Source organism: Suricata suricatta, chromosome 12 (genome assembly GCF_006229205.1).
Source record: "Suricata suricatta isolate VVHF042 chromosome 12, meerkat_22Aug2017_6uvM2_HiC, whole genome shotgun sequence".
NCBI lineage: Eukaryota > Metazoa > Chordata > Mammalia > Carnivora > Herpestidae > Suricata > Suricata suricatta.
The window spans coordinates 93602337-93628192 of NC_043711.1; the positions used below are offsets into that span (position 1 = coordinate 93602337).

A 25856-nucleotide genomic window follows, 5' to 3' on the forward strand; every position below is an offset into this window, starting at 1 on the left:
CTTTCATGAGTTTCCACAATTCTGTGTCTTGGCTCTTTGAAAAAATACTTATTTTGAGAGAGACAGATGAGAATGCGAGTGCACCTGTGCGTGTGAGTGAGACACGAGCGAGTGGGGGGAGGGCATAGAGAACCCCAAGCAGGCTCCCCGCTGACAGCACAGAGCCCAGTGTTGGGCTTAATCTCCGCGAACTGTGAGATCATGATCTGAGCTGAAATTAAGGGCTGGATGCCTAACTGACTAAGCCCCTCAGTGTACCTGGTTATTTAAACTCTTAAGGACGCTTTTGATCTGAGACCTTTTCTAACTTGTAATAAATACATGGCAACAGTTGCCTATCAAAAATGTCTTTTTTTAAAAAACCATTTTTTAATTTGTTTTTGAGAGACAGAGCATGAATGCGGAAGGGGCAGAGAGGGAGACACAGAATCAGAAGCAGGCTCTAGGCTCTGAGCTGTCAGCACAGAGCCCGACATGGGGCTCGAAGCCACAAACTGCAAGATCATGACCTGAGCTGAAGTTGGCGCTTAACTGACTGAGCCACCCAGGTCCCCCAAAAAATGTCTTAAAGAAATAGTCTTAAGAGTTGGCCAGGCCCATTTTTAGGATGATACAGCATTTTTTGGGGGTCAATTTCATGTGTAATGACTATATTCACGTAAGAAGGATTTCAGTATAATCTGGAAAAGACGTAATCATTTCTCCCTGTTTTAGGTGGACCAAACAGAAATGTGACCGTGAATCAGACTGCCCCCTCAGGAGACTGGGGCTTACCCAACTCAAAGACCAGTAGAATGGAACCACTGAGCTCCACCTCCCTGGGGAGACCGGGAGCGGATTACAGCGCTGCTCTACCCAGACCTGCCATGGGTGGCTCGATGCCCACGTTACCTCTTCGGTCCAACAGCGTCCCAGGTGCGAGACCGGTGTCGCAGCAGCAGCAGCAGCAGCAGCAGCAGCAGCAGCAGCACATGCTTCAAATGCGTAAGCATTCCCTTCATAAAAAGAAAAAGTGAGAGGATTTAGGACAATTTTTGCTGTTGCCTTCTCTGAAAATGTATCCCTTCTTTTTCCTCCGCCAGGGCCTGGTGAAATTCCCATGGGAATGGGGGTCAGTCCGTATGGCCAGGCAGCACCGTCTAACCAACCAGGTTCCTGGCCGGATGGCATGTTGTCCATGGAACAAGGCCCTCATGGGACCCAAAATAGGTGGGGCTTCATCATGTGACTCTGTAGAAAATGTCAGCATTGGATTATCTAGAAAAAAGTCAGAGCACAGGAGCCGAACCTGAAAGAGAATGAGAAAAACTCTGTGATTGAGGTGCTTGGTTGGCATCTGGGCATTTCAGGGATGATGGTGAACGTGAACCCCAGCACGCTGTTTTTGTGAACGGTGTAGATTACGTGTCCGTCTTTCATTTTTATTTAGCTTGGTCAGTAACTCTGCATGAAAGAAGCCGCTTGTCAATGTCACTTCTAACTTTAGTTCTATAATGAAGAGAAGGTGACTTGATCTATTGGTTAGACAGTGGGGGAGCTCTGTGAGTTCATTAGCTCGAGCGCTTCTCTACCCAGCAGAGAACAAATAGTCCACGCCCTTCGGACGGGCCGGAGGCCTGTGGCACCTTGCTGTGCGCGTACGGAGTTCGTATTATACTTGTTAATCCGTGAGCTCCGCGGGCCGAGGAGGCCAGGAAGTTGTCTTGACAGGGCCCAGGCTCCGTTCACTGATAGTCGAACATTTCTGGGTGGTTGTTTTTTTGGTCCTTTGTTGGTTACTTCAACTTAACAAATACCATAACGACTGTTCTTGTATGATCTTGAGAATAGCACCCTGTCCCATCCCCCTCAACCTCTGCTGTCCCCCACATGTCTAGGGATCTCACGGTTACATTTTGGCGGTGGGATTGTGCTCGAGGTGTCTGTCAGCTAGATGTGGCCGCTGTAGGATGGCCGGGGGACAGTTTAAAGCTGTGGCCTCAGCGTAAGTTGGTGCCATTTGCTGTTGCTTTTCTCTGTTGCTCAGCTGGTTTCTTATTTCTACTTGTCATATTTAGTTAATGCTGCATATTAAAACCGTGTGTGTGTGTGTGTGTGTGTGTGTGTGTGTGTGTGTGTGTGTGTGTGTGTGTAAGAGGAAGAGCACCTCGGCACTGACTGCAAGTCTCTCCTTAGGCCGCTGCTTCGGAACTCCCTGGATGACCTCCTCGGGCCCCCCTCTAACCTGGAGGGGCAGAGTGACGAGCGGGCGTTGCTCGACCAGCTGCACACTCTCTTGAGCAACACGGATGCCACAGGCCTGGAAGAAATTGACAGAGCCCTGGGCATCCCTGAGCTTGTGAATCAGGTGGGTTGCATCACCACGGATGTGGAAGTGTGTGTGTGCACACATGCGTGCACACATTCATGAAGCTACGCGCAAGGATGGCTGTTGTGTATCTTTCCTGTTACTTGAGTTACCTCCCGGTGTCACAGATGCCAGCATTACAGTCAGAAGACAGACTCCCAGCAGCCTGCTGGTTTGCAGAGCTGTTCGATTTTAGGCAGCAGTAGAAATGCTGCTAATTTTTAAAAATGTTTTTTATTTATTTTTGAGAGACAGAGACAGTGTGAGCAGGGGAGGGTCAGAGAGAGAGAGGGAGATACAGAATCTGAAGTAGGCTCCAGGCTCTGCGCTAGCTGTCAGCACAGAGTCCGATGTGGGGCTTGAACCCCCCACGAACCGTGAGGTCAAGACCTGAGCGGAAGTCAGACGCCTAACCGACTGAGCCACCCAGGCACCCCAAAAACTGCAGTTTTAAAAATGATACTTTTATGTTAGTTGAGTCTTCATTTATAAAATTGATTCTACTACCACACCAACCAGCGTATGCTCCTGAGACGTGTGTGTGTGTGTGTGTGTGTGTGTGTGTGTGTGTGTGTGTGTGAGAGAGAGAGAGAGGGAGAGAGAGAGAGAGAGAGAGAGAGAGAGAAAGCCCCTTTATGGTAGTGAATGTGAACATCTCAACAACAGCATCTCATTCCCAGCTACCTATGCAGCCTTATGAAAATATGCCATTCACAAACCTGTGTTGTTTTTATTTTTTTATTTTAAATGTTTTTATTTATTTTTGAGAGACAGAGAGAGTGCAAGCAGGGGAGGGTCAGAGAGAGGGGGAGACACAGACTCTGAAGCAGGCTCCAGGCTCAGAGCTAGCTGTCAGCAGAGCCCACAAACTGTGAGATCATGACCTGAACTGAAGCTGGACGCTCAACCAACTGAGCCCGCCAGGTGCCCCAAACTCGTGGTTTTGACAGCAGAGTTTGCACCTCAAGGACTGTGTTTGTGTGTGCTGTCTCAGTCTGTGTCCTTAGCGGTAATTAGTAGAGATTCCCAGGCGGTTGTCAAGTCTTTCTTGGGGAGACAAATGTGTACACTCCATCGTGGCAAACGTTGTTGCAACAGTTTTTAAAGGGTGGTTGGGAAACGTACAACAGGACGATGCACACGTCCAGTGATGGCAGTCTGTGACCCTGACACCGAAGCGCGGGGTCTCACCTGGCTGGGTGGGGGTGGATGTGAGGATTACATCAAGACCGATGAGCCAGAACTGACACTTAAAATTTTATTTAAGCTGTAAGTAGCTTTCTTTGTTCTACTGGTAAAATAGTGGTCACTATGCAAAAAAATTTGACAGTGGCAAAAAGTACATATTTAGAAAAAATTGAAACTTCTCTGTAATCCTGGCACAAAAAAATCATTAGTAACTTTTGAGTGTATGTTTTGTACAAAAGGGCACAGACTTGGGGTGCCTGGGTGGCTCCGTTGGGTAAGTGTCTGGCTCTTGATTTTGGCTCAGGTCATGATGTTGAGCAGTTTGAGCCCCACATTGGGCTCTGTGCTGGCCGCTCAGAGCCTGCTTGGGATCTCCTCTCTCCCTCTCTGCCCCTCCCCCAATCATGTGCGTACACGCGATCTCTCAAAAAAAATGAAAAAACATTTCTTAAAAGGGAGCAGACTTTGGGAACCTGTTTTACTTATGAAAGTCTTCCTTAGTTATCTTTTTAAACTTTTTATTTAATCATTTTTTCATTTTTTAAAGTAATCTCTACACCCACACTGGGGCTCAATCTCACGGCCCTGAGATCAAGAGTTGTGTGCTCCAGGGGCGCCTGGGTGACTCAGTCGGTTACATGTTTGGCTCAGGTCATGATTTCACGGTTCGTGGGTTCGAGCCCCGTGTCGGGCTCTGTGCTGACAGCTAGCTCAGAGCCTGGAGCCTGCTTCAGATTCTGTATCTTCTCTCCCCGCCCCCCCCCCCTCATGCTGTCTGTCTGTCTCTCTCTCTCTCTCTCTCTCTCTCTCTCTCTGTCTGTCTGTCTCTCTCTCTGTCTGTCTCTCTCTCTCTCTCTCTCTCTCTCTTTCTCTCTCTCAAAAATAAACAAAACAAAAAACTTGCGTGCTCCAGTGATTGAGCCAGCCAGGTGCCCCTTGGTCATCTTTCTTAAATTTATACATCTTTAATTTTAAGAGCCGAAGAGTATCTATTATGTTGAACACAATTTATTTAACCAGCGCTCTAGTGATGAAAATTTAACTAGTTTCTAAACAACTCCCTGTCAAAAACAGGTCTGTAAATTAGTCCCCTCTTGTTCACTCGGTCTGTTTTCTCACCTGCGATCTGAGAGAAAGGTGGGTTGGGTTAGAGAGAGTGCACATCCCAACAATCATCTGGCTGCTGGCCCAGCTCAGAGCGATGACTGGGGGTTGTCACCCTTGCGGGCGCTGTGCTGTGGCCCACGTAGGTGACAGACGCACGTCGTGGGGACGAGCAAGTGAGGGCACAGATACGGAGCATGATTGATTCTTCTTTTAAATCTTTTCCAGTCTGCTTGGCAACAAGGATGCTTGTTTTATTTATTTATTTTTAAAAAATTTTTAAGTAACTTGTACACCCAGCATGGAGCTTGAACTCCGAGCCTAAGATGGAGAGTCTGTACCGGCTGCGCCAGCCAGGCACCCCAAAGATGTGTGTCTGAAATTGTATTTTGTTGATTGCAAGATAGAACATATTTTGGTTTTTTTGGTCATTTATATGTATTTTTAAAATAGTTTTCTGATGGAGTTTTTTTGATATGCCACAGTACTTTATTTATGGAAGTTTACTTATTGACTTACACACTGATCTTTCATTCAACGAATATTTGCCTTCTCCATGCCAGTTAGCGTTCGAGACTGAGGGGAAGCAGTGAACAAACTAGTTCCTGCCCCCAGAGCTCACATCCCCTGGGGCAGGCGAGCGCCCAGCAAGCAGCCACCGGATGGCAGCCCCGGTGGGGAAGGGGGAGCAGGGAAGGGCTAGGACGCCAGGAGGCTGTGTCATAAAAGAAAGAACTTTTTCTTAGGTCATGGGTGGGGTGTCAGATTGTGTCTTTAAAACACTGTCTGTCTGAGCTAACCATTTGAAGGCTGCTAACTTGTCTGATACATTTAGTTTTCCCAGTTTCTTTTTAGTGGGGACTTGTTTGTAGTTTTGTTCTTTAGTTTAAAAATGTTTGTGTCTTCAAGTCCAGGGTGAGGAGCTAAAGAATTACTGGGGGCTCGCGTGAGTGGTCAGGAAAGGTGTTTTCTGGGGAGGTGTAAGTGGACGTGTGAAGGGTGAGCTGGAGCCAGCTCAGAAAACAGCCAGGCCAAGAATGTTCCATAAGGGGCGTGGCTAACTCAGAGTTCCTCAGGCCAGAAGGGTCTTGGGCCCTACAGAGTGACTACAAGTTTTTGAGAAAGGGCGGGCTTGCTGTATGATGATGTCGGAGAGGAGAGATGAATGGAGGTAAAATTGTATGTTGTTGATTGCAAGATAGAACGTATTTTGGTTTTTTTTTGTCATTTATATGTGTTTTAAAATAGTTTTCTGATGGAGTTTTTCTTGATATGCAATAGTACTTTATGTAAGTTTACTTATTGATTTATTTACTGTTTCTTTCATTTAGGGTGTGTTCCACAAAGCTGTCTTAAGGAGTCTGGGATTTTTCTGCCATGTTGGGAAGTCATAGAAGATTTTAAGCAGGGTAGTGATGAGACTTGCTTTTCCTTTTGCTTTTAGTTAATTTTCATTTTAATTTTTTTAAGGTTTATTTTGAGAGAGAGAAAAAGAACACCAGTGGGGGAGGGGCAGGGGATACAGATCTGAAGCAGACTCTGTATGGACAGCAGACAGCCTGATGTGGGGTCTTGAACTCATGAACTGTGAGATCGTGACCTGAGCTGAAGTCATACACTTAACCAACTAAGCTATCCAGGTTCCCCTAATTTTTATTTTTTGTAAAGTAATCTGTGTTTGTGATTTTAAAATGATACAAAAAACACTCTTTGAAGAATCATGCACAGCCTACTCAGAGATAGTGAAACTCAACTCTATTTTTGGAATATCCTAAGTAATATGTTTATGTAGCTATTCTTTACCAACCTCAACCTCTATTTGTTGATTTCCTGATAGGATAGTTGACTGTGCATTCATAGTCCCTTATCTGAGAACTTTGGGTCAGGAAAGCTGGAGCTCAGGAATTTCTGGATTTAGAAGGTACAGTGGTGTGTATGTGTCATATATTCTGTGATGCCCCTGGTGGACTTTGGAGCAGAATTGTAGTTTTAGGCAGTAGCCAGTCATCAAACATGCTAACGTTTTAATAGCCAAATACATAGTCACACCAAGTGAGACATCTAGAGATTATGTATTGCTTCATTAAATTCAGGTCAAGTTTCACTACTAAATACATTTATTGCTGATGAAAATTGAGTTGCTTTTTAAAGAAAAATTTTTTTGGATTTTTTTTGGGGGGGAGGAATTTCAGGTAAGACATTGTGGATCTGTGTTTAGCCCCCCCTTCCTGCATATCCATACAGCACATGCTCATGAGCGTGAGCTCTCTTTACTTCCAGTATAATTGTGTCTTGTTCGGTAGGTGGTCCATGTTTACAGTATTTTGGCTCCTCGCTGAGTCAGGTATAGTTTGTATAGGTGTTTGGCTTTGGTTTTTCTGATTTTGAGTTAACTGCCTTTTTCTTTCTTTCTTTCTTTCTTTTTTTTTTTTTTTTAACATTTATGTGTTTTGAGAGAGAGAGAGAGAGAGAGAGACCACACAAGTGGGGGAGGGGCAGAGAGAGGAGGAGAGAATCCCAAGCAGGTTCTGTGCTGATGCGGGGGCCCAAATTCACGAAACTGAGATCATGACCTGAGCCGAACCCAAGAGTCGGGCTTACCCGACTGAGCCACCAGGTGCCCCAGCTCCCTTCTTTTTTGATTTGCTTTATTTTTATACATTTCTGGTCCTTTCCATAGACTGCAGCAGAACTATAAAGTTTCTCCTAATTTTTTCTTCCCGTGTTCAGACACATCACTAGGTAATTCCTCAGTTCCCCCCTCCCCTCTGCGGCCCTCTGTTGGCGTGCTCTATTCTGTCCTGAGCGGCAGGGCTGGACGCCCTGTGTCAGATTTCCCGGCTCCTCATCCCAAGCGGTTTTCCTTCTTGCTTTATTCGTTCGTTTTGTGGAAACACAGTTTCTGTTAATTTCTCCATCTCACTACTGGGATGAAGTCTGAAAATACCTTTTATTCCACTCTCCTGCATTAAGTTTGGGTTGAAAATCATGTCTTCTTAGAATTCTGAAAGAATTGTTCGATAGCTTTCTGGCACCCATTTGTTGCCATTGACTCCTGTTTCAGTCTGATTCCTGGTCTTTCGTGTGCGACTAGTTTTTCTGTTTGGGATCCTTCCGGAACTTTCCCTCTGAAATTGCAGGAGGCCTCGTCTTTGCAAGTCTTGTTTCATTCACTCTGCTGTGTATCAGATGCACAGATGAGCTTTTTGGTTTGGGGGTATTTTCTTATGTCATGTTTTTTGTTTTTTTAACTAGTGAGTTTTGTTTGCAGTTTTTACATTAGTGTTTTTTTTTTTTAATATAATTTATTGTCAAGTTGGCTAACATACAGCGTATACAATGTGCCCTTGGTGTGGGGGGTAGATTCCCATGGTTCATTGCTTACATACAACACTCAGTGCTCATCCCAACAGGTGCCTTCCTCCCTGCCCATCGCCCACTTTTCTCTCTCCCCTACCCCGTTCCCCCCGCAATCAAGCCTGAGTTTGTTCTCCGTATTCAAGAGTCTCTTGTGGTTTGCCTCCCGCCCTCTCTGTTTGTTAACTGGTGAGTTTTAATTGTATTTGTTAGTAATGAGGCTGAATATTAGTAAAGCTTATCAGACATGTCATTTGGTATCATTTCTCTAATTTATCTCTTCTGTTTTTTTCTTCTTGGATGTTTATCAACTTGTTGGGTGTACATGGTTTTTAATCTCCATTTTTCTTGTCCCTAAGGAACTTTTTGTTTCTTTGAGTCACTTTTATGGTGAAAGCTCTCATCATCCGATATCTGGTGATCCCTGACTGTCTTTTTATATTTTAAGTATGATGTGTTGAAAAGGACCAGTCTTCACTGAAAGTGATTGGTCGTGGGGGGGGGGGTGCGGCTTTTCCTTCAGGACTCCCCAGAATTCAGCATGTGGAGCTGTTTGCTCGTCTCCCTTTCTCCTCACACCTTACAGGTTTCCTTGCCTGGGAATGTTTTATAACCTGGTTGCAGTTGGGGGACTGGGCTGGGGAAGTGAGTAGATGATACCATGGTATTAAGATATAAATGATAACATATGAAAACTTTACTAGAAACTATAAATAAGATTTCCTGTTTTCAGGCTCCGCCTGCTCTTGCCCTCTGCTGTGCCTGGTGTCCCAGAACTGCGCTTGCTGAGGGGGTAGGTGGAAGGCATAGCCATGAGCCTGTGCGGAGACGGGGAACAGGTGGCGCCCCCCCGGTTCTTCACCAGCCCCGCCTGAGCACTTGCCGGAGCCTCTGCTCTCCCCGTGGGGCTTGTCGGCGGCTCAGTGGGAGATGCTTGCTCAAGTCCCTCCTGTGTTTTCCTCCACAGGCATGTTTGTGCCTACTTTCTCTCTCTCTCTTTTTTAAATTTTTTAATGTTTTCTTTATTTTTGAGAGAGAGAGAGAGAGAGAGAAACCAAGTGCAAGCAGGGCAGGGGCAGAGCGAGAGGGAGACAGAATCCAAAGTAGGCTTTAGGCTCCTAGCTGTCAGCATAGAGCCTGACGTGGGGCTTAGACTCACAAACTGTGAGATCATGACCTGAGCCCAAGTTGGACACTTAATCAACTGAGCCACCCAGGCGCCATTGTTTTGTGGATAAATACTCCCTTCTAAATTCTTTGCTGTTATTTTAGTGGAGTTAGCGAGAGAAAGGAGGTAAATATGCATGATCAGTCCATGTATCACTTACAGTGTGATTTACTTCATAGAAAGATACTTCCGATTGCTGTCTGGGGAAGGGAGTTGGTATGAGAGGACAGAGTGAACACATAGATGCCAGTCACGACGAGAGTCTAAGACACGGTCTTGGGAGGGGCACAGCCGGCGCATGGAAGAAGGGAAGGAAGGATGCACCCTACATCCTGGAAGAAAACCAACAGGAGCGTGTGCACACACATACTTGGGAAGGGAGAGGGGCGCTTGGGGGCTCTGTCCACTGAGTGACTTTGGCTCAGGTCATGACCTCACAGTTCGTGAATTCAAACCCCACATTGGGCTTGCTGCTGTCAGTGCAGAGTCTGCTTTGGATCCTCTGTCTCCTCTCTCTCTGCTCCTCCCGTGCTCATGCTCTTCCTCTCAAAAATAAAACATTAAAAAAAGGGGAAGAAGGTGAGGAATCCAGATTGCTGGCTTTGGTTCTGGGCAAATGGTGTCACCGTGTTGCCATGAGGGAAGACTGGAGGAGAATCGGGGTCTCCGGGATGAGGGACTCTGCAGCCACGACCTGTGTTTTCTACGCGTGAAGTCAGAGATGCCTGAGAGGCCCCGGTGAAGACGTTAGGCCGGCATCTGCGTAAGCAGAATCAGGATTCAGACACTCGGGCCGGAGGCCAGTCCAGTGGTGGTTGTTACCGAGGAGGAGACCAGAGTAGAAAATGTGGCAGGAGAACAAAGAGGGGCTAGGACTGAACCTGGTGAGCTCTTACTGTGCCCTCAAAGGAGAGGTCAGGGAGGTGGGGAACTTGAGAGTTGGGTCGTGTCACCGTGGCTGGAGTGTGTTTGGGGACGAGACTGTGGCTGCACACGTGGCCTTCTGTGCCCCTGGGTGCGACGGTAAAGGTGAGCCAGGAGCTGCCAGGCTCTTCTTATCGGAGCACAGCAGCCTCTTTCCTCCTGCAGAATATTTTATTTTAAAATTTTCATGTTTATTTTTGAGAGAGAGACTGTGAGCAGGGGAGGGGCAGAGGCGTAGAAGGAGACACAGAATCCACAGGCTCCAGGCTCTGAGCTGTCAGCACAGAGCCCGACATGGGGCTCGAACTCATGAACTGTGAGATCATGACCTGAGCAAAAGTCGGACACAACTGGGTGAGCCCCCCAGATGCCCCCAGAATATTTGTTTTCACTACTTTTCCTGCCACCTGCTGGGCTGTATTTTGTGTACATTTTTAGCGTGCAGAGAGGGGATGTCAGCATGGAGAAGGCACTTTGTGTACTTGATGAGTAAGTGGGCTTCTTAACAGTCTGACAGCTGCACAAATAGCAGCGAAGGACCACCTTTGGGTTTTGTTTGCGCAACTAGTAACAGCCTTCGGGGGATGTGAGCCTGTGTCCGTTTGCCCGGTCTCTACCAAAATCACTTCTAACCACTGTCAGAGACATTCTTGTGCTGAATATATGGGAATTAATTGATCACAGTGGCTTTAATTAGTTTATTTTATATTCGGCTTGGCCTGTGTTGGTGCAGAATTCTGGTCTGGAACAAAGAGTGTTTCTCCAGATACTTGAGTGCCCGTGTGAGACCTTGAGCTAGGCACCAGGACACATCTGTGAAAGGATGGGTCATGATCTGTATTGTTCCAGAACTTCAGACAAGAAACTTGATTCTGCGTTTGGAATCCCGTGACATCCTTGTTCATATACGTTGACTTTATTTATTACCCATTTGATTTCTGTTGCTCTCTTAGATGTGCTTCCGCATTCATTTATGTGCTTAATGTTTTAGGGACAAGCTTTGGAGTCCAAACAGGATGGCTTCCAAGAAGCGGCAGTGATGATGGACCAGAAGGCGGCATCCTATGGGCAGACGTACGCGGCACAGGGGCCTCCGATGCAAGGAGGCTTTAATCTTCAGGCACAGTCACCATCTTTTACCTCGATGATGAGTCAGATGAGCCAACAAGGCAGTTTTCCTCTGCAAGGAATGCACCCGCGGGCCAGCATCATGAGGCCTCGGACCAGCACCCCCAAGCAGCTCCGAATGCAGCTTCAGCAGAGGCTGCAGGGCCAGCAGGTGACCGGCGCGGCCTTCTGTCTCTCTGTTCCTTGTCAACCAAAATTTGTTTTTACTTCTCTGTAATGTTTTGTTTGTGTGGAGGGTTCCTTGTTAGGGAGTGGTCCTGCTGGAGCCGATAAGATCATTCTGTTGTGCTGGTAAAAAAGTGAAGTGTCAGAGGATTGCCCTTGGGGGAGAACAGTATTTCTTGATGGCTTCATGAGTTTTAGAGGTAGACGATTTCTTTTTTCTTTTTCTTTTTTTTTTTAAGTTAGTTTGTTTTGAGAGAGAGCGAGTGAGGGAGTGGGGGAGGGGCAGAGAGAGAGAGAGAATCCCAAGCAGGCTCCGTGTTGTCAGCACAGAGCCTGATGCGAGGCCCTCAAACTATGAGCTTGTGACCTGAGCTGCGGTCAAGAGCATTCTTCTTATGGAGCCTCTGCCTTCTAGGTGTCTTGTGACACTTGAGCTCTTTAATGTTCCGATATAAGATTTCTCTTTTTTATTGTTTCCTTAATCCCCAGCAAATCTTTTACAGTTTGTTTGTGACTTGGCTGTGCTCAGTTAGTAGGTGTGGGAGATCCGAGCAGATCTGTCAGCACAGAGCCCAGTGCAGGGCCTGATCCCAACAACCGTGAGATCATGACCTCAGCCATGGTCAGAGGCTTAACCGACTGAGCCACCCAGGTGCCCCAAAGGTCATCTTTAAGCTGCACAATTCTACTTCCACTTTTCCTTCTGATGCCAAATGATAAAGCTTCATATGCTTGCCAAGGACTTTTCAGCCTGGACTATTTTGAATACAGGGCTTGAACTCACGACCCTGAGATCAAGACCTGAACTGAGATCAAGAGTCGGACGCTTAACCGACTGAGCCCAGGTGCCTCTTTTTTCTTTTTTTAAAGATTTTATTTATTTTTTAGTAATCTCTACACTTAACCTGGGGCTCGAATTTAGAACCCTGAGAGCAAGAGTTGCACGCTCCACCAGCTGAGCCAGCCAGGCCCCCCTGTTTTGAAGTGTGAAGCGTGCGGTTCCGTGTAGATGTGTTGTGACCAGGTTACGGGGTCGGAGGCAGCATCGTGACCTCCCTGGGTGGTGCTGAGGATCTGGAAAGCTGTTCGGGGCTCACTCACGTGCTCCCCTTGCATCCTAACCAACCTCTCTCTCCCCAGTTTTTGAACCAGAGCCGCCAGGCGTTGGAAATGAAACTGGAAAACCCCACTGCTGGGGGCGCAGCTGTGATGAGGCCCATGGTGCAGCCCCAGGTGAATCCCCAGGTGAGAACCGACCCCTCCGTCGCGCACTGCCGTGGGCCCCGCCTGGGGCCTGCTCCGCGACCGGCCCGCGGTAAGTGGTGTTCCAGCGCCGTCCTGGTGTCAGAACCCATCCCGCGGTCTCCCCACACTCCCTCTCCATCTTCTGTCTTGCTGGCGATGAGAAAGAATCAGGAGAGGTTCTTTTATTAAAACTGCTGGTTTGTGTTTTCTAATTAATTCCCTTTGTGATCACTTGCTATGCTGTGAAAACAGTTATGACTTATTTTTTAGGAATTTAATAAATCTAAACTTGTCTGTTTCTGGGTTATGAAACCATACTCTGATTGAGTAAAATTTGAAATTATAAGAAGAAGAAAATAGATAATCCATAATCCTCCTCTCAAGGACCTCCTGTGGGTGACCTGTCCCCACATGGGAAGGACACTGTCTGTACCTCTGGCCCAGGGCGGAGGCTCTTCTGAGGTTATTCACGTGCCCGAGGTCTCTACTGTGATTGGAAATTCTGTTCCTAATTGTAGAAAAACAGTGCCCAGTGTTTATTGCCTCAGGCCTACTGGGAAGTGCTCTGAATATAAGACATCTTGAATAAGCTGAGCTTCAATAAGCTCTATCTTTTTTGGTGCCCTCCAAAAAGATAAGTTTGCTTTTTGGAGATGTTCTCTCCCAGCTAATTGGGCCCAAATCAGCTTTTTGGTTCTGGGTTTTGGTCATATGACCACAGGCGCTCCTCACCCTCCATCTGTCCTTTTGGAAGCTTTAAAGAGACCGCACCGGCCCTTCCTGGGGTCGATTCCTGCTTCCTGGAGCACAGCCCCATTCTCTTGGGGGTGCTCTGTTGTGCCTCCCCTCCTCCTGCACTCTCACTGCTGCCCTTTTCCTTCTTGTAGTTTTATTTCATAGTTTCTGAAAAGTTTGTCCTCAGATTCGACCCTTAAGTGTTCTCTCGCTTTGAGAAACGTTTTCCGTGTTAAAGCTTGACAGCCTGAATGGCGTCCAGGTCCCTGTTTTGCGTCCGGTCCTTTTCGCCTTGCCTTTGCCAGGAGGAGAGTGATGCATTGTTCTCACCTGCTGTGTTGTGGTGGGTACGACGTGTGTGGCGTTGGCCAGCTACTGCTCTGCCGAGTGACATTCTTCTTTGGGGTGTCAGCAGGGTTTTCTCAATGCCCAGATGGTCGCCCAGCGCAGCAGGGAGCTGCTCACACATCACTTCCGGCAGCAGCGGGTGGCCATGATGATGCAGCAGCAGCACCAGCAGCAGCAGCAACAGCAGCACCACCAAGCCCAGGCCTTCAGCCCACCCCCCAACGTGACTGCCTCCCCCAGCATGGATGGGGTGTTGGCAGGGCCTGTGATGCCACCAGCCCCGCCCCAGCAGTTTCCATATCCACCGAATTATGGTAAATTTGACAGAATGTCTTCCCCAGAATAACATTACTAAGAACCTAAGTAAGATTCATAGGTCTGTTGCATGTAAAACACAAAATACTATGTACTCCCTTCTGTTAGTCACAAGAAAGATGGAATTAATTAAAAATAACAGAATGAAGGATACGGTGGCCAGTGAGGCGGACAAGGGACAAGCAGAGGCCAGGTCCGGTGACAAGTTCTGTGGTATTCTGGAGGCAGTGGCAGGTCACTGAGTAGCAGACGTGTTCGCACCGGGGAAAGGCCCTCTGAGGCCTGTGAGGCATGTGCCTTAGAAGGCGAGAAGCGAGCGTGGAAGAAGGGAGGACGATCCGAGCGCCCCAAACCAGAGATGCTGGTCCCGCAGCATCCCGGACGTGGGAGTCCGAGTGGAGAGGACCTGACTGGTCAGAAAACGCACCACAGTGTTTATTGTGGGGCCCAGGTGATTGTAACTGAGGGAGGTGTTGTAATAGGGCCTAGTGTGTTTTTCCAGCTCGCCACGTTGTGGTTTGGAAGAAAGACCACAGCCCTCACCTCCCCATCCCAGTGTGATAAACTCTACAGTCTGAGCACTTGGCCACATCGGTGAGAGGAGTGCTGGGTGGGCTTCTAGGGTCCTTCCTTGGTGATTTGGGTGCATTAATTATAAAAATGCACATTACCATCTTGGGTCAGTTTTTGAAAGTTTCTAGGAATATGATAGGCATGGGGTGAGGTATCTGTTGGGGGAAATCATGGTTTAGGTGCACTCCTGCCGGCTAGGCACACAGGGACTGAGTGATGTGAGTTACAGGAGGTGGCATCCCCTTCACAGAGAAGCGTCCGTGAAGTGACAGCTCTTCCGGTGGCCTAGACGCTTTGTGCAGGGAGCCCGTGTCTCCGTCGTCTCGGTGGGAGGCGGGAGGGGCTGGCGGGCAGCGTCCTGTGGCCCTGTACGTTTTGGGGTGACTTCCCTCCCCCCACCTTCAGAGGAGGACATAGAGGTTCTGTAGAAAGTTGATGCTCTAGGAAAGGTGCCATTGGAGCATTGTAATTCCTGCTTTTTCTCCTTTTTTTCAAGGGATGGGACAACAACCAGATCCAGCTTTTGGGCGAGTGTCTAGTCCTCCCAACGCAATGATGCCCTCCCGAATGGGGCCCTCCCAGAACCCCATGATGCAGCACCCTCAGCCCGCGCCCATGTACCAGTCCTCGGAGCTAAAAGGCTGGCCGTCAGGAAGCCTGGCCAGGAACAGGTGAAGAGCAGAGACTTTAAAAGTCATTCACGTTCTAGTGCCCAAAAGTTCAGGACATTAACCTCTGCATTTCCCGGTCAAGCCTGTGTGGACGGAGAGGTCCAAAGGCCTCTGGGTTCAGCTTAGAAAGTGTGGTGTTTGGCTTCTCCGTGTTGAGGCTTCTTCCTCCCCTGCGCGGGCCTGGGCAGCTTTCCTTACAGACCTCGGTGAAACCGAGAATCCTGTCCCTCCTGTTCCCTGCCTAAGTACCGCGGCCTCGGACACAATTGTGACGGTCTCTGTGTGCGTGTGCGGTGGCACAGAATGAGCCAGGAGGTAATTTCACACTTCTTTTTGCAGCTCCTTTCCCCAGCAGCCGTTTGCCCACCAGGGGAGCCCCGCGGCGTACGGGATGGTGCACATGAATGGCAGCGCCGGCCCCATGGGGCAGGTGGACGTGAACCCCATGCCCATGTCCGGCATGCCCATGGGTCCTGATCAGGTATGGGGGTCCAGCCTGAACTTTTCTCAAAAAGTTTTTTCTGTTCTCTTTAGAGAACCCAAACTTCAACTGTTAATCTACAGGTCCTCAGCAGATTTTTAACTCGGGCGTATAACTCAGAACTACAGTGGTTGAAAAAAACCTGTGGTCTGAAGGTACTGGGCCATTAGAGACAGTGGTCATGTGGGATCAAAGGGCCTGAGGCAGCCAGCCAGCGTTCTAGACCTGTGCGCTCTTCTGTGTTGTGCAGAGCATTTGTTTTATTTACGTGTCTTCTGGTTGTTAACAGAAATACTGCTGACGCTTCTACGCCGCCAAGGAAGCCACTGTAGAAATGGCGCTGCGCCGGGATTCTCGGGAGTAAAGAATCCCTGTCCCCGCACCCAGCTCTGAAGAGGGAAGCAGCTTTGGGCTCTGTGAAGGGTGTTCCAGATGACGGCCTCGGAGCAGGACTGGGTTTGAAATTGCAATGCGATGTCTACCTGTATGTTCCTCCTTCTGTGTATCATGGAATTCAAAACAAATAGTTTTTTGACATTCTGCCTCTTAGGGATGTGATTCTGACCACAAAACTCTCCTGTGTCACTTCTTTCTGCCCGGATGTCGTGGTGTTTCAGATAAATGTGGGCAGGCCAGAGCGCCCTGGCGAGGTCCTGAGAGGTTAAGCTGCCTGGTCTGTCCCGGGGCGGTGCCAGGGGAAGAGCATGGTCCCCGCCCTCACTTGTCCCCGTCACTGCCAGTTCATCCCCTGTTCTCACCCTCTGTCCCGAGAAGGTGGCATTTCTGAATTCTTGTCCTTTAACAGCTGTGTTGAGTTTTGCTCCGATCCTGTTCCTGGTTGGCCTGGACTCTTTTCTGTATAGGAGTCCCCTCCATCCCTGACGTCCCCGTAATACTTCGCCTCTAGGAATTGTCCTTGATGTCAAGTGGCTTTGCAGAGGGGAAAGGAGGTGACAGTATTTACCTGCAGTGGTAGCAGTTGTTCACGTGCTCACGTGCAGCCGAGTGCACTTTATTTAAGAAGTGATGGACAAATGCAATACTCCGGAGGTCTTGAGGAATGGCGACCCACACTCCCTCCCGGTTTTTGTCCGAGCGAATCAGTTGGACGAGAGCGATGGTGGTTTTGGTGTCGTCGAGCGTCCTGTGTCACCCTTTGCCTATACGGTAGAGCAATAATGCTTTCTGAAGATAAGCTGCAGAACCCCAAGGCCAGGTACTGCGTTCTGAATCAGAATTCTGCAGTGTTTCTGTGAATAGAATTTCTTTTGTAAATATGACTTTAAGATACTGTATTATGTAAAATATGTATATACCTTTTTTGCAGGTCACACCAACTCATTTTTACAGAGTTTGTGAAGCTAAATATTTAACATTGTAGACTTCAGTAAGCTCAGTGTGGTGAGGCTGCAAACAGCAGAGACTGCCCCTGAATTTTTTTTGGCTTGGGGGAGGGGGGCAGTGGTCTGCAGCCCCCCAGCCCCCACCGTGTTAGATGGTTCCCTTTCAGTCTGAATCTTAAATCCTTTTTAAGGAGATCGTTTGCTCAGATGTAGGCATTTTAAATTTGTCTTTTAAATTCCTCTGCCAGAACTAAGCACTTTGTTAATTTTAGAGGAAAGAATAGATACGGGGAAATAAACTTAAAAAAAAAAATCAAGAATTTTAAAAGATCACGCGATTTAACAAAGAATCTTGGATTTTAAGCAGTCCATAAATTAGTAGCAATTCATAGCATTTTGTTTTTTAGTTGGAATATGTTGTGCTCGCTTTGGCAGCACATATACTAATTGAATATGTTGCCCTAAGGTTTTGGCTGCTCGGATCCAAATCCCACGTTGAGATCTCAGGGGTAGAACCCTTGAAGTGGTGGCTTCCGGTGTCTGCTCGGCTGTCTTGTCACTGTGATGTGTCATCATCCCCGGGAACTAGGGTGGCGTCACGGCGGTTTCGGGGGGGGGGGGGGGCCTCAGCCCTCAGGGCCGCCGGGTGTGCGAGCCTCAGGGCCAGGCGGGCGGAGTGTGCCCCTGCCCCTTCGCGCCGTTGCCGGGCGCAGACACTTGTTTTAGTCCATTGGGGACAGAGAAAAAAGTCCATTTAATTCCTTTTGTCTGGTTTATTAGCTTCAAATAAATAGTTGAGTGAAATTGGGTTCTAAAAATGTCTGAGTTCCCAAAGTCTCTGCTAGCTTTGGGGTCAATTTCCTAGCAATAACCGAGAGCCAGTTAATTTTTCTTGTATATCGTACATGCTGAGGCAGTTTTTCTAGGTGTCTCTGAAGGTAAGATCATTTCTTTGATTTCTGGGTAAGTGAAACCTGTTTCCAGAACCACCAGTGGAAATGATTTGGGTCTGACCCCCCTCCCCCACCGCCCAGTTAAAAATAAGCCTAAGATTGTGCGTCTGTCGGCTTCCGTCATAGTGGCCTGCACTTCTCAGACTCCACATCCTTCTGTGTGGAGCCGGCGCCAGGTGGCCCGGAACCTTCCGCGTGTGGCCACGCGTGCGGGGGGCAGGCAGAGTGGTGCTCTCACCTTTCTTGACTTTCAAAAAGTAAATACAAAACCACCATACAGAGTTCTTTGATTCTTTTCCTCAGTCTCAGCTCTGGGCTACCTGGAAGATGGCGTCCCCTTTTTATATGGAAAAAAGTTTATTATAAGCTTTTATATTTTCTACTTGTTCATTTTATTGGTGCAAACTTAAGAATTTGATCTTTCTTTTTAATAGACGCCGTCTTTTGAAATCATTTGTTTTTATCTTTATTGCCCTTTTATCTTTTTTGGGTAATTCTCTTTGTACTCTGGCTGCCTACCTCTCCTCACCCCCACCCTCCACTTTTTAAAACCTCGGTATCCGTTTCATCTGCTTTTAGAACGTGTGATATTTCCAGTACCTACTTTTTTGCTGAATCCAAAGATATATAAATATAAATATATATATATATTTTATAAAGATCAAAATGATATAAAGGAGATAAGTTTCTTCCTTTAAGAAAACAAAGAGGAAGTCATTGTTAATGTTCATATTATGATGCCACTTTTCTAAATTGTGCATCTTGATGGAAAGGTGTAAATATCAATCACCAGGACTGCTTAGTTATTTAGTATTTAATATCTAGGTGAGTTGGGGGTGGGGGGGGATACGAACAGATGGGCTTGCATCTGGCACGGCCCGCCCGGCGTCCGTGTGCCTGTCCGGTTCTGGGAATCTGAGTCACAAGTGGGGGCGCCACAGGCGTGAGGCCCGGAGGACAGATGGAACCTCTGCTTCAGGAGGGACGAGAGTTGTTCAGCTCCGGGGCCAACTGTTTAACAATAACGAGCAAGGTGGTGTTTTTTTCTTCTTTCTCTTGCCAGTGTGTGGAATTTCGATGATGGGAATGTCTTTCTGAGAGCAATATTTATAATTCTCAGGAATTGACGTATAGTATTGATGAATTCAGTTTCAATCAAGTTTACATTAAATGTTCGTTTAAAAAGTCTAAATCATTCTTGACACTGCAAAGAATACAGGCCACAGGGGGTACTTATGAGATGGACGGCTTTGCCAATCATTTTGATGTCACTGTAAATAAAGGTTTCTATTGAAAACCAAAGCCTAAGAGCTTGTCTCTTTGTTTCTTTTTAAAATCTCTGTTGGATTAAGAGTAAAAGAGAAGGTTAAAGACTCCTGTTGCAAGTAATTCTTGCAGTCTCTCTAAGGTCCACAGAACTCTCGAGACGCACAGAGCTGTTCTCCAAGGTGGGTGCTTAGGGGTCATTCCCACCGGGTGACGGCTGAGCAGGCCGCACCCCCCCCCCCCCCCCCCCCCCCCCCCCCCCCCCCCCCCCCCCCCCCCCCCCCGGTCTCTCTCCCGGCTGCACTGGCTGGTGCACAGAGGGGGAGGCGAGGGGGAACTGCTTTGCAGTTGATGAACTTAAAGGTCCTAAAGCCAGTGTAATGTGACACGTACCTGTGAAGTCCCTGAAGTGGGGTCTCTCTCTGTCATTCATTTATACCCATCCATGCCTCCTTGAAAAAAACCCAAGGCGTCTTCTTTGAAGAAGGTGTTGACTGATAGTATCCTGAATGCCTTTTTTTTTTTTTTTTTTTTTTTAAAACCAAACACACCAAAAAACTCCCAAGAACTGCCTTTTACAAAACGTCAAAGGTTACTTCATACCAACTGCTGGCTGTTGGCTGGGTTCTGAACACTGTATGACAATACTGAGACTACAAAATTTCTTTACAAATACAATTTTGTTAAAACCCGGGACATACATCAACTTCATTTCTTTTCAGTACTTTGAAAAACACCAGTTCTGGGACAGATAACAAAGAAATACTAGGAGAAATGGTGTCTGGGCAGGAATAGAAATGTCCACAACGGAAAGGGGTTTTCTTTACACTGGCCACAGAGCGTTTATTACACCACCACTCTGGAAAATTGCGTTTTCTCATCAGATTCCCCTAGGAGTTCCCACGCTGGCTACATGTAATAGTCACATATATACAGTGAAGTCCGTTTCTTCAGAGGCGGCCTGGGTTACGGTGCTAAATAAAAGTCACTTCTTTTGTGCGACTCCACTGTCAACCTGGCACCCACTGCTGACGTCTGTAAGTTGCTTATGTTGCCGCTTCCTTAACGTCCTTCTTTGGGATGAACCAGAAGAACAAGAGGATTGCAAAGGGGGTGGGTCTTCCCCTAGGATTTAAGAAAAATACTAAGACTCCAGTGACTTTCCCCGTTGGGGGAAGTCTCCCAGAAAACCTCTTTTTCGCTGGTGAGCCTCTCAGAGAGGGCAAGGGGTGACCGTCGGTCAGGAAAACGCATTTTGTGCAGCTGGTGAGGTATAATCCAAAGCAAAAGCAAGGGCAGACGTGGGCTTCCTGACGTTAACTACTCCTGACGGTTCTCTTCCAGAGTGGGCGGTGCAGCCTGGAGAAGCGGGTCCTGTGAGCGCAGCGGCCGGAGCCCGTCCGCGCTGGTGGTCGTCCGCAGGGTCAGGTGGCGCCTCTGGGCTGGAGGCCCTCGTGTGCTTCCTAGCCTTCCCAGCCTTCCCACAGCTGTCCCCTGCAGAACAAAGCAGAGTCCTCTTAGCGTCCGTGCGACCGTCAGCCCGGCAGCCAGGAACCCTCTGCCTCCAGGACGCCGCTGCGGAGAGGAGAGCCTTCTAGATCCCTCAGAACCGGCCTGCCCCCACTGGTCACCAGACTTCCGGCTCTGGGCTCACAGGCTCCGTGGCCGGTGAGGGCACTGAGATGCGGAGACTGTGATTCCAGCCGGCCCAGCACTGTCCCACGAAAGCCGCAGGCGGCTTATACACATATAAAGAACGAAGAAATCAGACCAGAAGTTGCAAACGAGAGTGCACCAACGGGGCCTGTTTGCCGGCGTGGTGACTTGACATCAAATGAGTTGCCAGTGTTAACCCAAAAATCCATAGACCTGTGTTTTGGGTTTTCGAAGTGAATTAGAGGGTTCGAGCCACCTCCCACCGGTGCTGCCCCCCTCAGACTAGAGAGGTGACCTCCTAGGATGCCAGTGTCCGCCCTCTACCGGCCTCGCGGGCGCTGGGGGGAGAGACGGCTGTCGAGGCCGCCCTGCGCTGGCATGGGCCAGGGAACTCTGCTGCAGCCCCAGCCTTCGAGACGCCGGGCCGGTGGGACTTTGAAATGCTTCTCAACCTCTAAGGACTCCCTGGAGTTTACCAAGCAGGGCTTATCCTACAGAGAACAGTGCCCGAAACACGGTACTAGTTCAGCCCCTGCTGAAGGGAGGGACTCCGCTACGGAAGCGCCGGCATGCACCCGAGGCGCCGGGCAGGCGGGACCCTCAACTCACAGCGACTTGGAAGAAGGTCTCTTCATTTCTGGCCACTTTCGACGCTGAAACTGCCTGTGTTTTCGGGGGTCAAAAGGAGAGGGAGTATCAGCCTCACCCAGAAAGACCAGAGTCGCCGTCTCTGGTGGGCGACCCAGGCCCCTGGCAGGCCCCGCACACCCCACCTCACGGGGGTTCGCCCAGCGATGGGCCGGGATGGGGCGCCGTCCCGGGAAGCACAAAAGCTGGTACCTGTACTGCTCGTAGCTCCCTCCGTCCTTCAGTCCTGAACGAGACACAGATGAGTGAAACGGAAACATCAGTGTCGGGCAAACGCGGCACAAACAATGACAAACTGTCACTGCCTTTTTTTCTTTTTTTAAACATTTTAGGCTTTTTGACAATTTTAAAGGGAGGACCCGCTCACCCAGGTCCATGTTTCGAGTCCGGGGGTTACACTGCTTGTAACCCTTGCAGCTCCTCAGCTCCATGAGCTGCACGTGCAGCTGGTTGAGGACGTCCCTGTCCAGCGTGTTCACAGCATTCATCAGCTGGGTAGAACAAGAGGTGATCAACATGGGGGGCGCAGGGGCCCCCATCAGCCTCCGCCAGCCAGGGGCCTTCCCCCAGGCAGGTGGGGACGGAGGCGCTCTGGGACAGTGACCTTTATTCTGCAAGGGCTGGGGTTGGGCACAGTTGGACTCATGCTTGCAGCCCCACCAGGTGCCCTCTGTCCCCGCTGATCACAGGCGGCCATGTGGTGGAGGGAGGCGGAGGGGGCCTGGGTCCTTGCCTCATCTGGGAGCTACTGGTGACGGACCTGCCATGCTCTGACACCCCCTTAGTAAAACTTGGGGATGACCCACCTAAGGAGAAAGACTGGGAGTCTGTCTGGTAGTTACAACAAAACAGGACCGTGGACTTGTTCCCTATAGAATGACTGTAGGCCTTTCTCGAGACACTGAAGCTGGACGGTGCCGAGAAGCTCTCCTGTGAAGAGCTCAGTGGGGACCGTCTGGTTCAGAAGGGACACGCGCAGTCCCGTCAGACCTGTGGCTCCTTCCTGTCTTACATGATTTCTGGGCTGCTTTGGTCACATATGTGTTTAGATAATTAAATACACAAATACTTAGGAGAGTGCCCCTTAGCGCTGGCTGTGCCCTGCTACCTGTGTGGCCCCTGTGTGCAGGGTTTGGTCTGACCCTAAGGACCCCCTAGCACCCTCCAGGTCTAGGGGCCTTCACACTTCGCCATGAAGCCCGTGTCACCACTGTCAGGTGCCTAAGAGGGAGAAGCTGTGTAGGACCCAGATTACAGGTGCAGTAAGATGGGGCAGAGGGCCCAGTGCGCATGGAGTCCCTTCTGCCGCCTCAGGCACTCAGTGGGACTGGAAGATTCGCTGTCACTTCCTCAGGGGTCCCAGCCCGGCAGCACCCCCCGACCCCCCACCCCGTCTCCGGCCTGTGCTGCCTGTACCTGGTAGGGGTCCGTGTTGAGATCGAAGTACTCTAGAAAGCCGGTTGCGAATTCGCAGAAGAGGAAATTGTGGGTCTCGTTGATGGTCCTCATGCACCAGTAGGTGTTGTTGTTGGCGCTGGTGCAGGCACAGAAGGGCCCCACTGCCGAGAGAAGGGAGTGCGGGGCCCTGGGTGAGCACTTCCCGCCGGGGACAGCCGGAGGGTTGGGGGTTGGGGTGGGGTGCGCCGTCCTGCCCCCGGCCCGCCCGCTGGCTCACGCGTCCAGAGCGGCGCTGTCTGCCAGTGCTGGTTGTCGTGGGTGAAGCACGTGAGGCCCGGCATGCTGCACGTGTCGTTGTTCTGCAGTCGCTTGAGCAGCTTGCGCAGTTTCTTCTTGCGCTTCTGCTCGCGCAGGAGCCACACCTTGTCCTTCTCCTGCAGACCCTTCCTAGGGGCACACAGGGCCACACCCCTCACAGCTCCCTCGACCCCCACCTGCGGCCTCCTGGGGGGCCAGGCTCCCGAGCTTGGGCTCTTCCTGCCTCCAGCCCCACGCACAGCCTGGACGGGACCCCAAGCGAAGGCCCCCTGGCCAAGACCCGCCGCGGATGGATCTGCGTCCCCTGCTCCCCTGGCGGCTGCTGTCCTGCTCCGCGGGGCTGTAGTGCCCCCTCCAGCCGCGAGGGGGCGCCAGAGAGCCACTCTGGAAGTCCCGCCTCTTCGAGGACCGCACTGACTTCCTAGGAAGGGCCAGGACCTCTCTCCTGTTCTGCTTAGATCCCTGAGCCTTAAACAGCCCTTACCTGAAAGGATGCAGACTGGAGCCTTTGTGCTTGAGGCGGCCTTTGTGCTGGGCGTGGTAACTGTAACAGACCCCAGCCCCCTGTGTCAGAGGCTGCTTACAGGGGTGTGTGTGCGCATGCGCGCGCTCCCTGGGACCCCCGTCCCACTCTGGGGGCAGAGCTGGGGTGGGGACCATCCTGAGAGTGGCAGCTGCCTGGCTGGCTCGTTCCTGTAGACGTGCGCTGGGGCCCGGGCTGAAGGCCTCAGGCCAGGCTCAGAGTGGGGGGGGGTGAGTCTGTTCGCCCTGGAGGCTGCCCCCCAGCTCAGGCTCCGCAAGGCTTCAGCCTCATCACCTCCAGGTAGGGGGGCCCGCAGATCCCCGCCCGCCCCAGGGGAACCCGTGGTTTGCAGGCCTCTTCCGGGCAGGTCATAAGAGGTGGCAGATGCACCGTGTGATGCCGGCGTCTCATATTCCAATTCAAATACAACCCCAAGTTCAATTCCTTGGTTACACTGGCCACGTTTCAAGGGCTCAGCAGCCACGTGTGGCTGCAATCATGGCCAGCATACAGCCAGCTCAGTCCATCATCACAGAAGTTCTGCTGGACAGTCACCCACCCCGGCCAGGGCTTCCAGAGCTGGCGACGTGCACCTTGGGCCCCGGGCCCCCACCGCGGGCCTCCCGCCCCGGCCGTACGCCCCGGCATCTGGCTGGCCACCCGGGCAGTGGTCTGGACCCAGGGGCCGCGCCGCATGACAACGGGCATGTGAATTATTGCTGCTGGTTTCCCTTACTCTGAGGGCCGAGACAGGGATCTAAAGACAATGAAAGGAGTCACAGAGCGGAGGCTGTGTCCCCAGGAGGGGTCCTGCGGGAGCACTAGGGGCCTTCCTGGGGTCTCTTTGCTACTCCTCACCTGATTTTGTGACAGTCACATTCTTCTGGCCGCTTTTTCTTCAGGTGGCCTCGGACTTCCCTCAGGTTCTTAATTTTGTTCTGCAGGGTTTCGATCTGGGGCGGAGAGCAGGCAAGGGGGCCGTGAAACTCTGGGGAGCTGGGGGGGGGGTCCCCGGCCCCTGCCTGCCCATGGTGGCTGTCAAGGGGCCTTTGGTTCCTTCCTCCTGCTGAAGTGACCAGGCTCCCGAGAGCCAGCCGAACCCATAGAGGACTTGTGTCCCCCAGGCCGCCGAAAGGACCCAAGGGTGTGTGAGTGTCCTTAAAGCACAGTGGGGTGTGACGTGAGAGTGCTGCCCGCCCCCCCCCAGCTGTGAAGTGACCCGTCTCCTGCTTGAGGGTCTGGGGAGGCCTCACCCCCTAGGGCCTGGCCTCACTGCCCCCCCCCCCCCGAGGTGTGGCTGGTGGCCCTGCCCAACCCGTGGTGCCCCCTGCCCAAACCTCCCTCACCTCGTGGTCGATGTGCAGCTTGTGGTCTTTCCAGGCCTGCAGGGACTGGTACAGGCCCAGGTCACACTGGACTGTGTCGTTCTCAAGGATGTAGCACCTGATCAGGAGAAGCGAGCACGCGGGCATCTGAGGCTGAGCCAGGGGCCTGAGGTGGGGGGGCCCCGGCCAAGGCCCTGCCTGCTCCCTCCTCCCCTGCCCCCTGCCTGGGCCCTCACCGGTGCGTCACTTTAATGGGGTTGGGGGCTGAGTAGTCGGGGAGGCCTCCAGTGCCACTGAAGTCGCCGGCGTCCTTGTCCGGGTCCTCAGGGGCCCCTGGCCAGTGCCGCTTGGTAAGGTTGTGGGGCTGGGGTGCGCCATCCGGGCCTCTGTGGTGTACCCCGCCATCCACCTCGACGGCCACCGAGCGGACAGAGCGGTTCCGGGCGTAGCTGGTCTTGTACTCTGTGGGCGTCAGTGGGCGGCTGGGTTAGGGGGGTGCTGGCAGCGGACTCCCGATCCAGAGGCCTGGAAAGGCCCCCTGTGGGTTCATTTAGGGAAACGGCTCAGAGCTAAGGAGGAAGAGGCCCGAGATAGTCCCCAGAACGAGCTGTGTGTGGACACACAGGGTCTGTCTGTGTTGTGGAATGTTCGGCCACAGAGGGACCCGGCCTGATCCC

At 50.6% G+C, this 25856-nt stretch overlaps 2 protein-coding genes across 14 annotated transcripts in view; one reads left to right on the forward strand and one right to left on the reverse strand.

The window, feature by feature from the left end:
* Positions 1 to 19350, forward strand: part of NCOA3 (nuclear receptor coactivator 3) — a 136301-nt gene extending 116951 nt beyond the window's left edge. For 11 of the 13 annotated variants that reach the window (XM_029916161.1, XM_029916159.1, XM_029916163.1 and 8 more), the window contains 9 exons: positions 715 to 984; positions 1083 to 1209; positions 2176 to 2347; positions 11080 to 11367; positions 12522 to 12626; positions 13774 to 14023; positions 15094 to 15268; positions 15608 to 15749; positions 16039 to 19350. In XM_029916161.1, coding sequence (XP_029772021.1) covers positions 715 to 984; positions 1083 to 1209; positions 2176 to 2347; positions 11080 to 11367; positions 12522 to 12626; positions 13774 to 14023; positions 15094 to 15268; positions 15608 to 15749; positions 16039 to 16050 — 1541 coding nt within the window. In that variant the 3' untranslated portion in view covers positions 16051 to 19350. The remainder of the gene's footprint in view (positions 1 to 714; positions 985 to 1082; positions 1210 to 2175; positions 2348 to 11079; positions 11368 to 12521; positions 12627 to 13773; positions 14024 to 15093; positions 15269 to 15607; positions 15750 to 16038) is intronic. The other 2 variants (XM_029916168.1, XM_029916170.1) reach the window with 1 other exon arrangement.
* Positions 19351 to 19825: 475 nt separating this feature from the next.
* The window catches only part of SULF2 (sulfatase 2), a 115818-nt gene continuing 109787 nt past the window's right edge, over positions 19826 to 25856 (reverse strand). The window contains exons 12-21 of the mRNA XM_029916171.1: positions 25416 to 25641; positions 25201 to 25297; positions 24713 to 24807; positions 23816 to 23875; positions 23291 to 23460; positions 23032 to 23174; positions 21983 to 22106; positions 21808 to 21841; positions 21577 to 21630; positions 19826 to 20805 (exon numbers count right to left, since the gene is read on the reverse strand). Coding sequence (XP_029772031.1) covers positions 20775 to 20805; positions 21577 to 21630; positions 21808 to 21841; positions 21983 to 22106; positions 23032 to 23174; positions 23291 to 23460; positions 23816 to 23875; positions 24713 to 24807; positions 25201 to 25297; positions 25416 to 25641 — 1034 coding nt within the window. The 3' untranslated portion in view covers positions 19826 to 20774. The remainder of the gene's footprint in view (positions 20806 to 21576; positions 21631 to 21807; positions 21842 to 21982; positions 22107 to 23031; positions 23175 to 23290; positions 23461 to 23815; positions 23876 to 24712; positions 24808 to 25200; positions 25298 to 25415; positions 25642 to 25856) is intronic.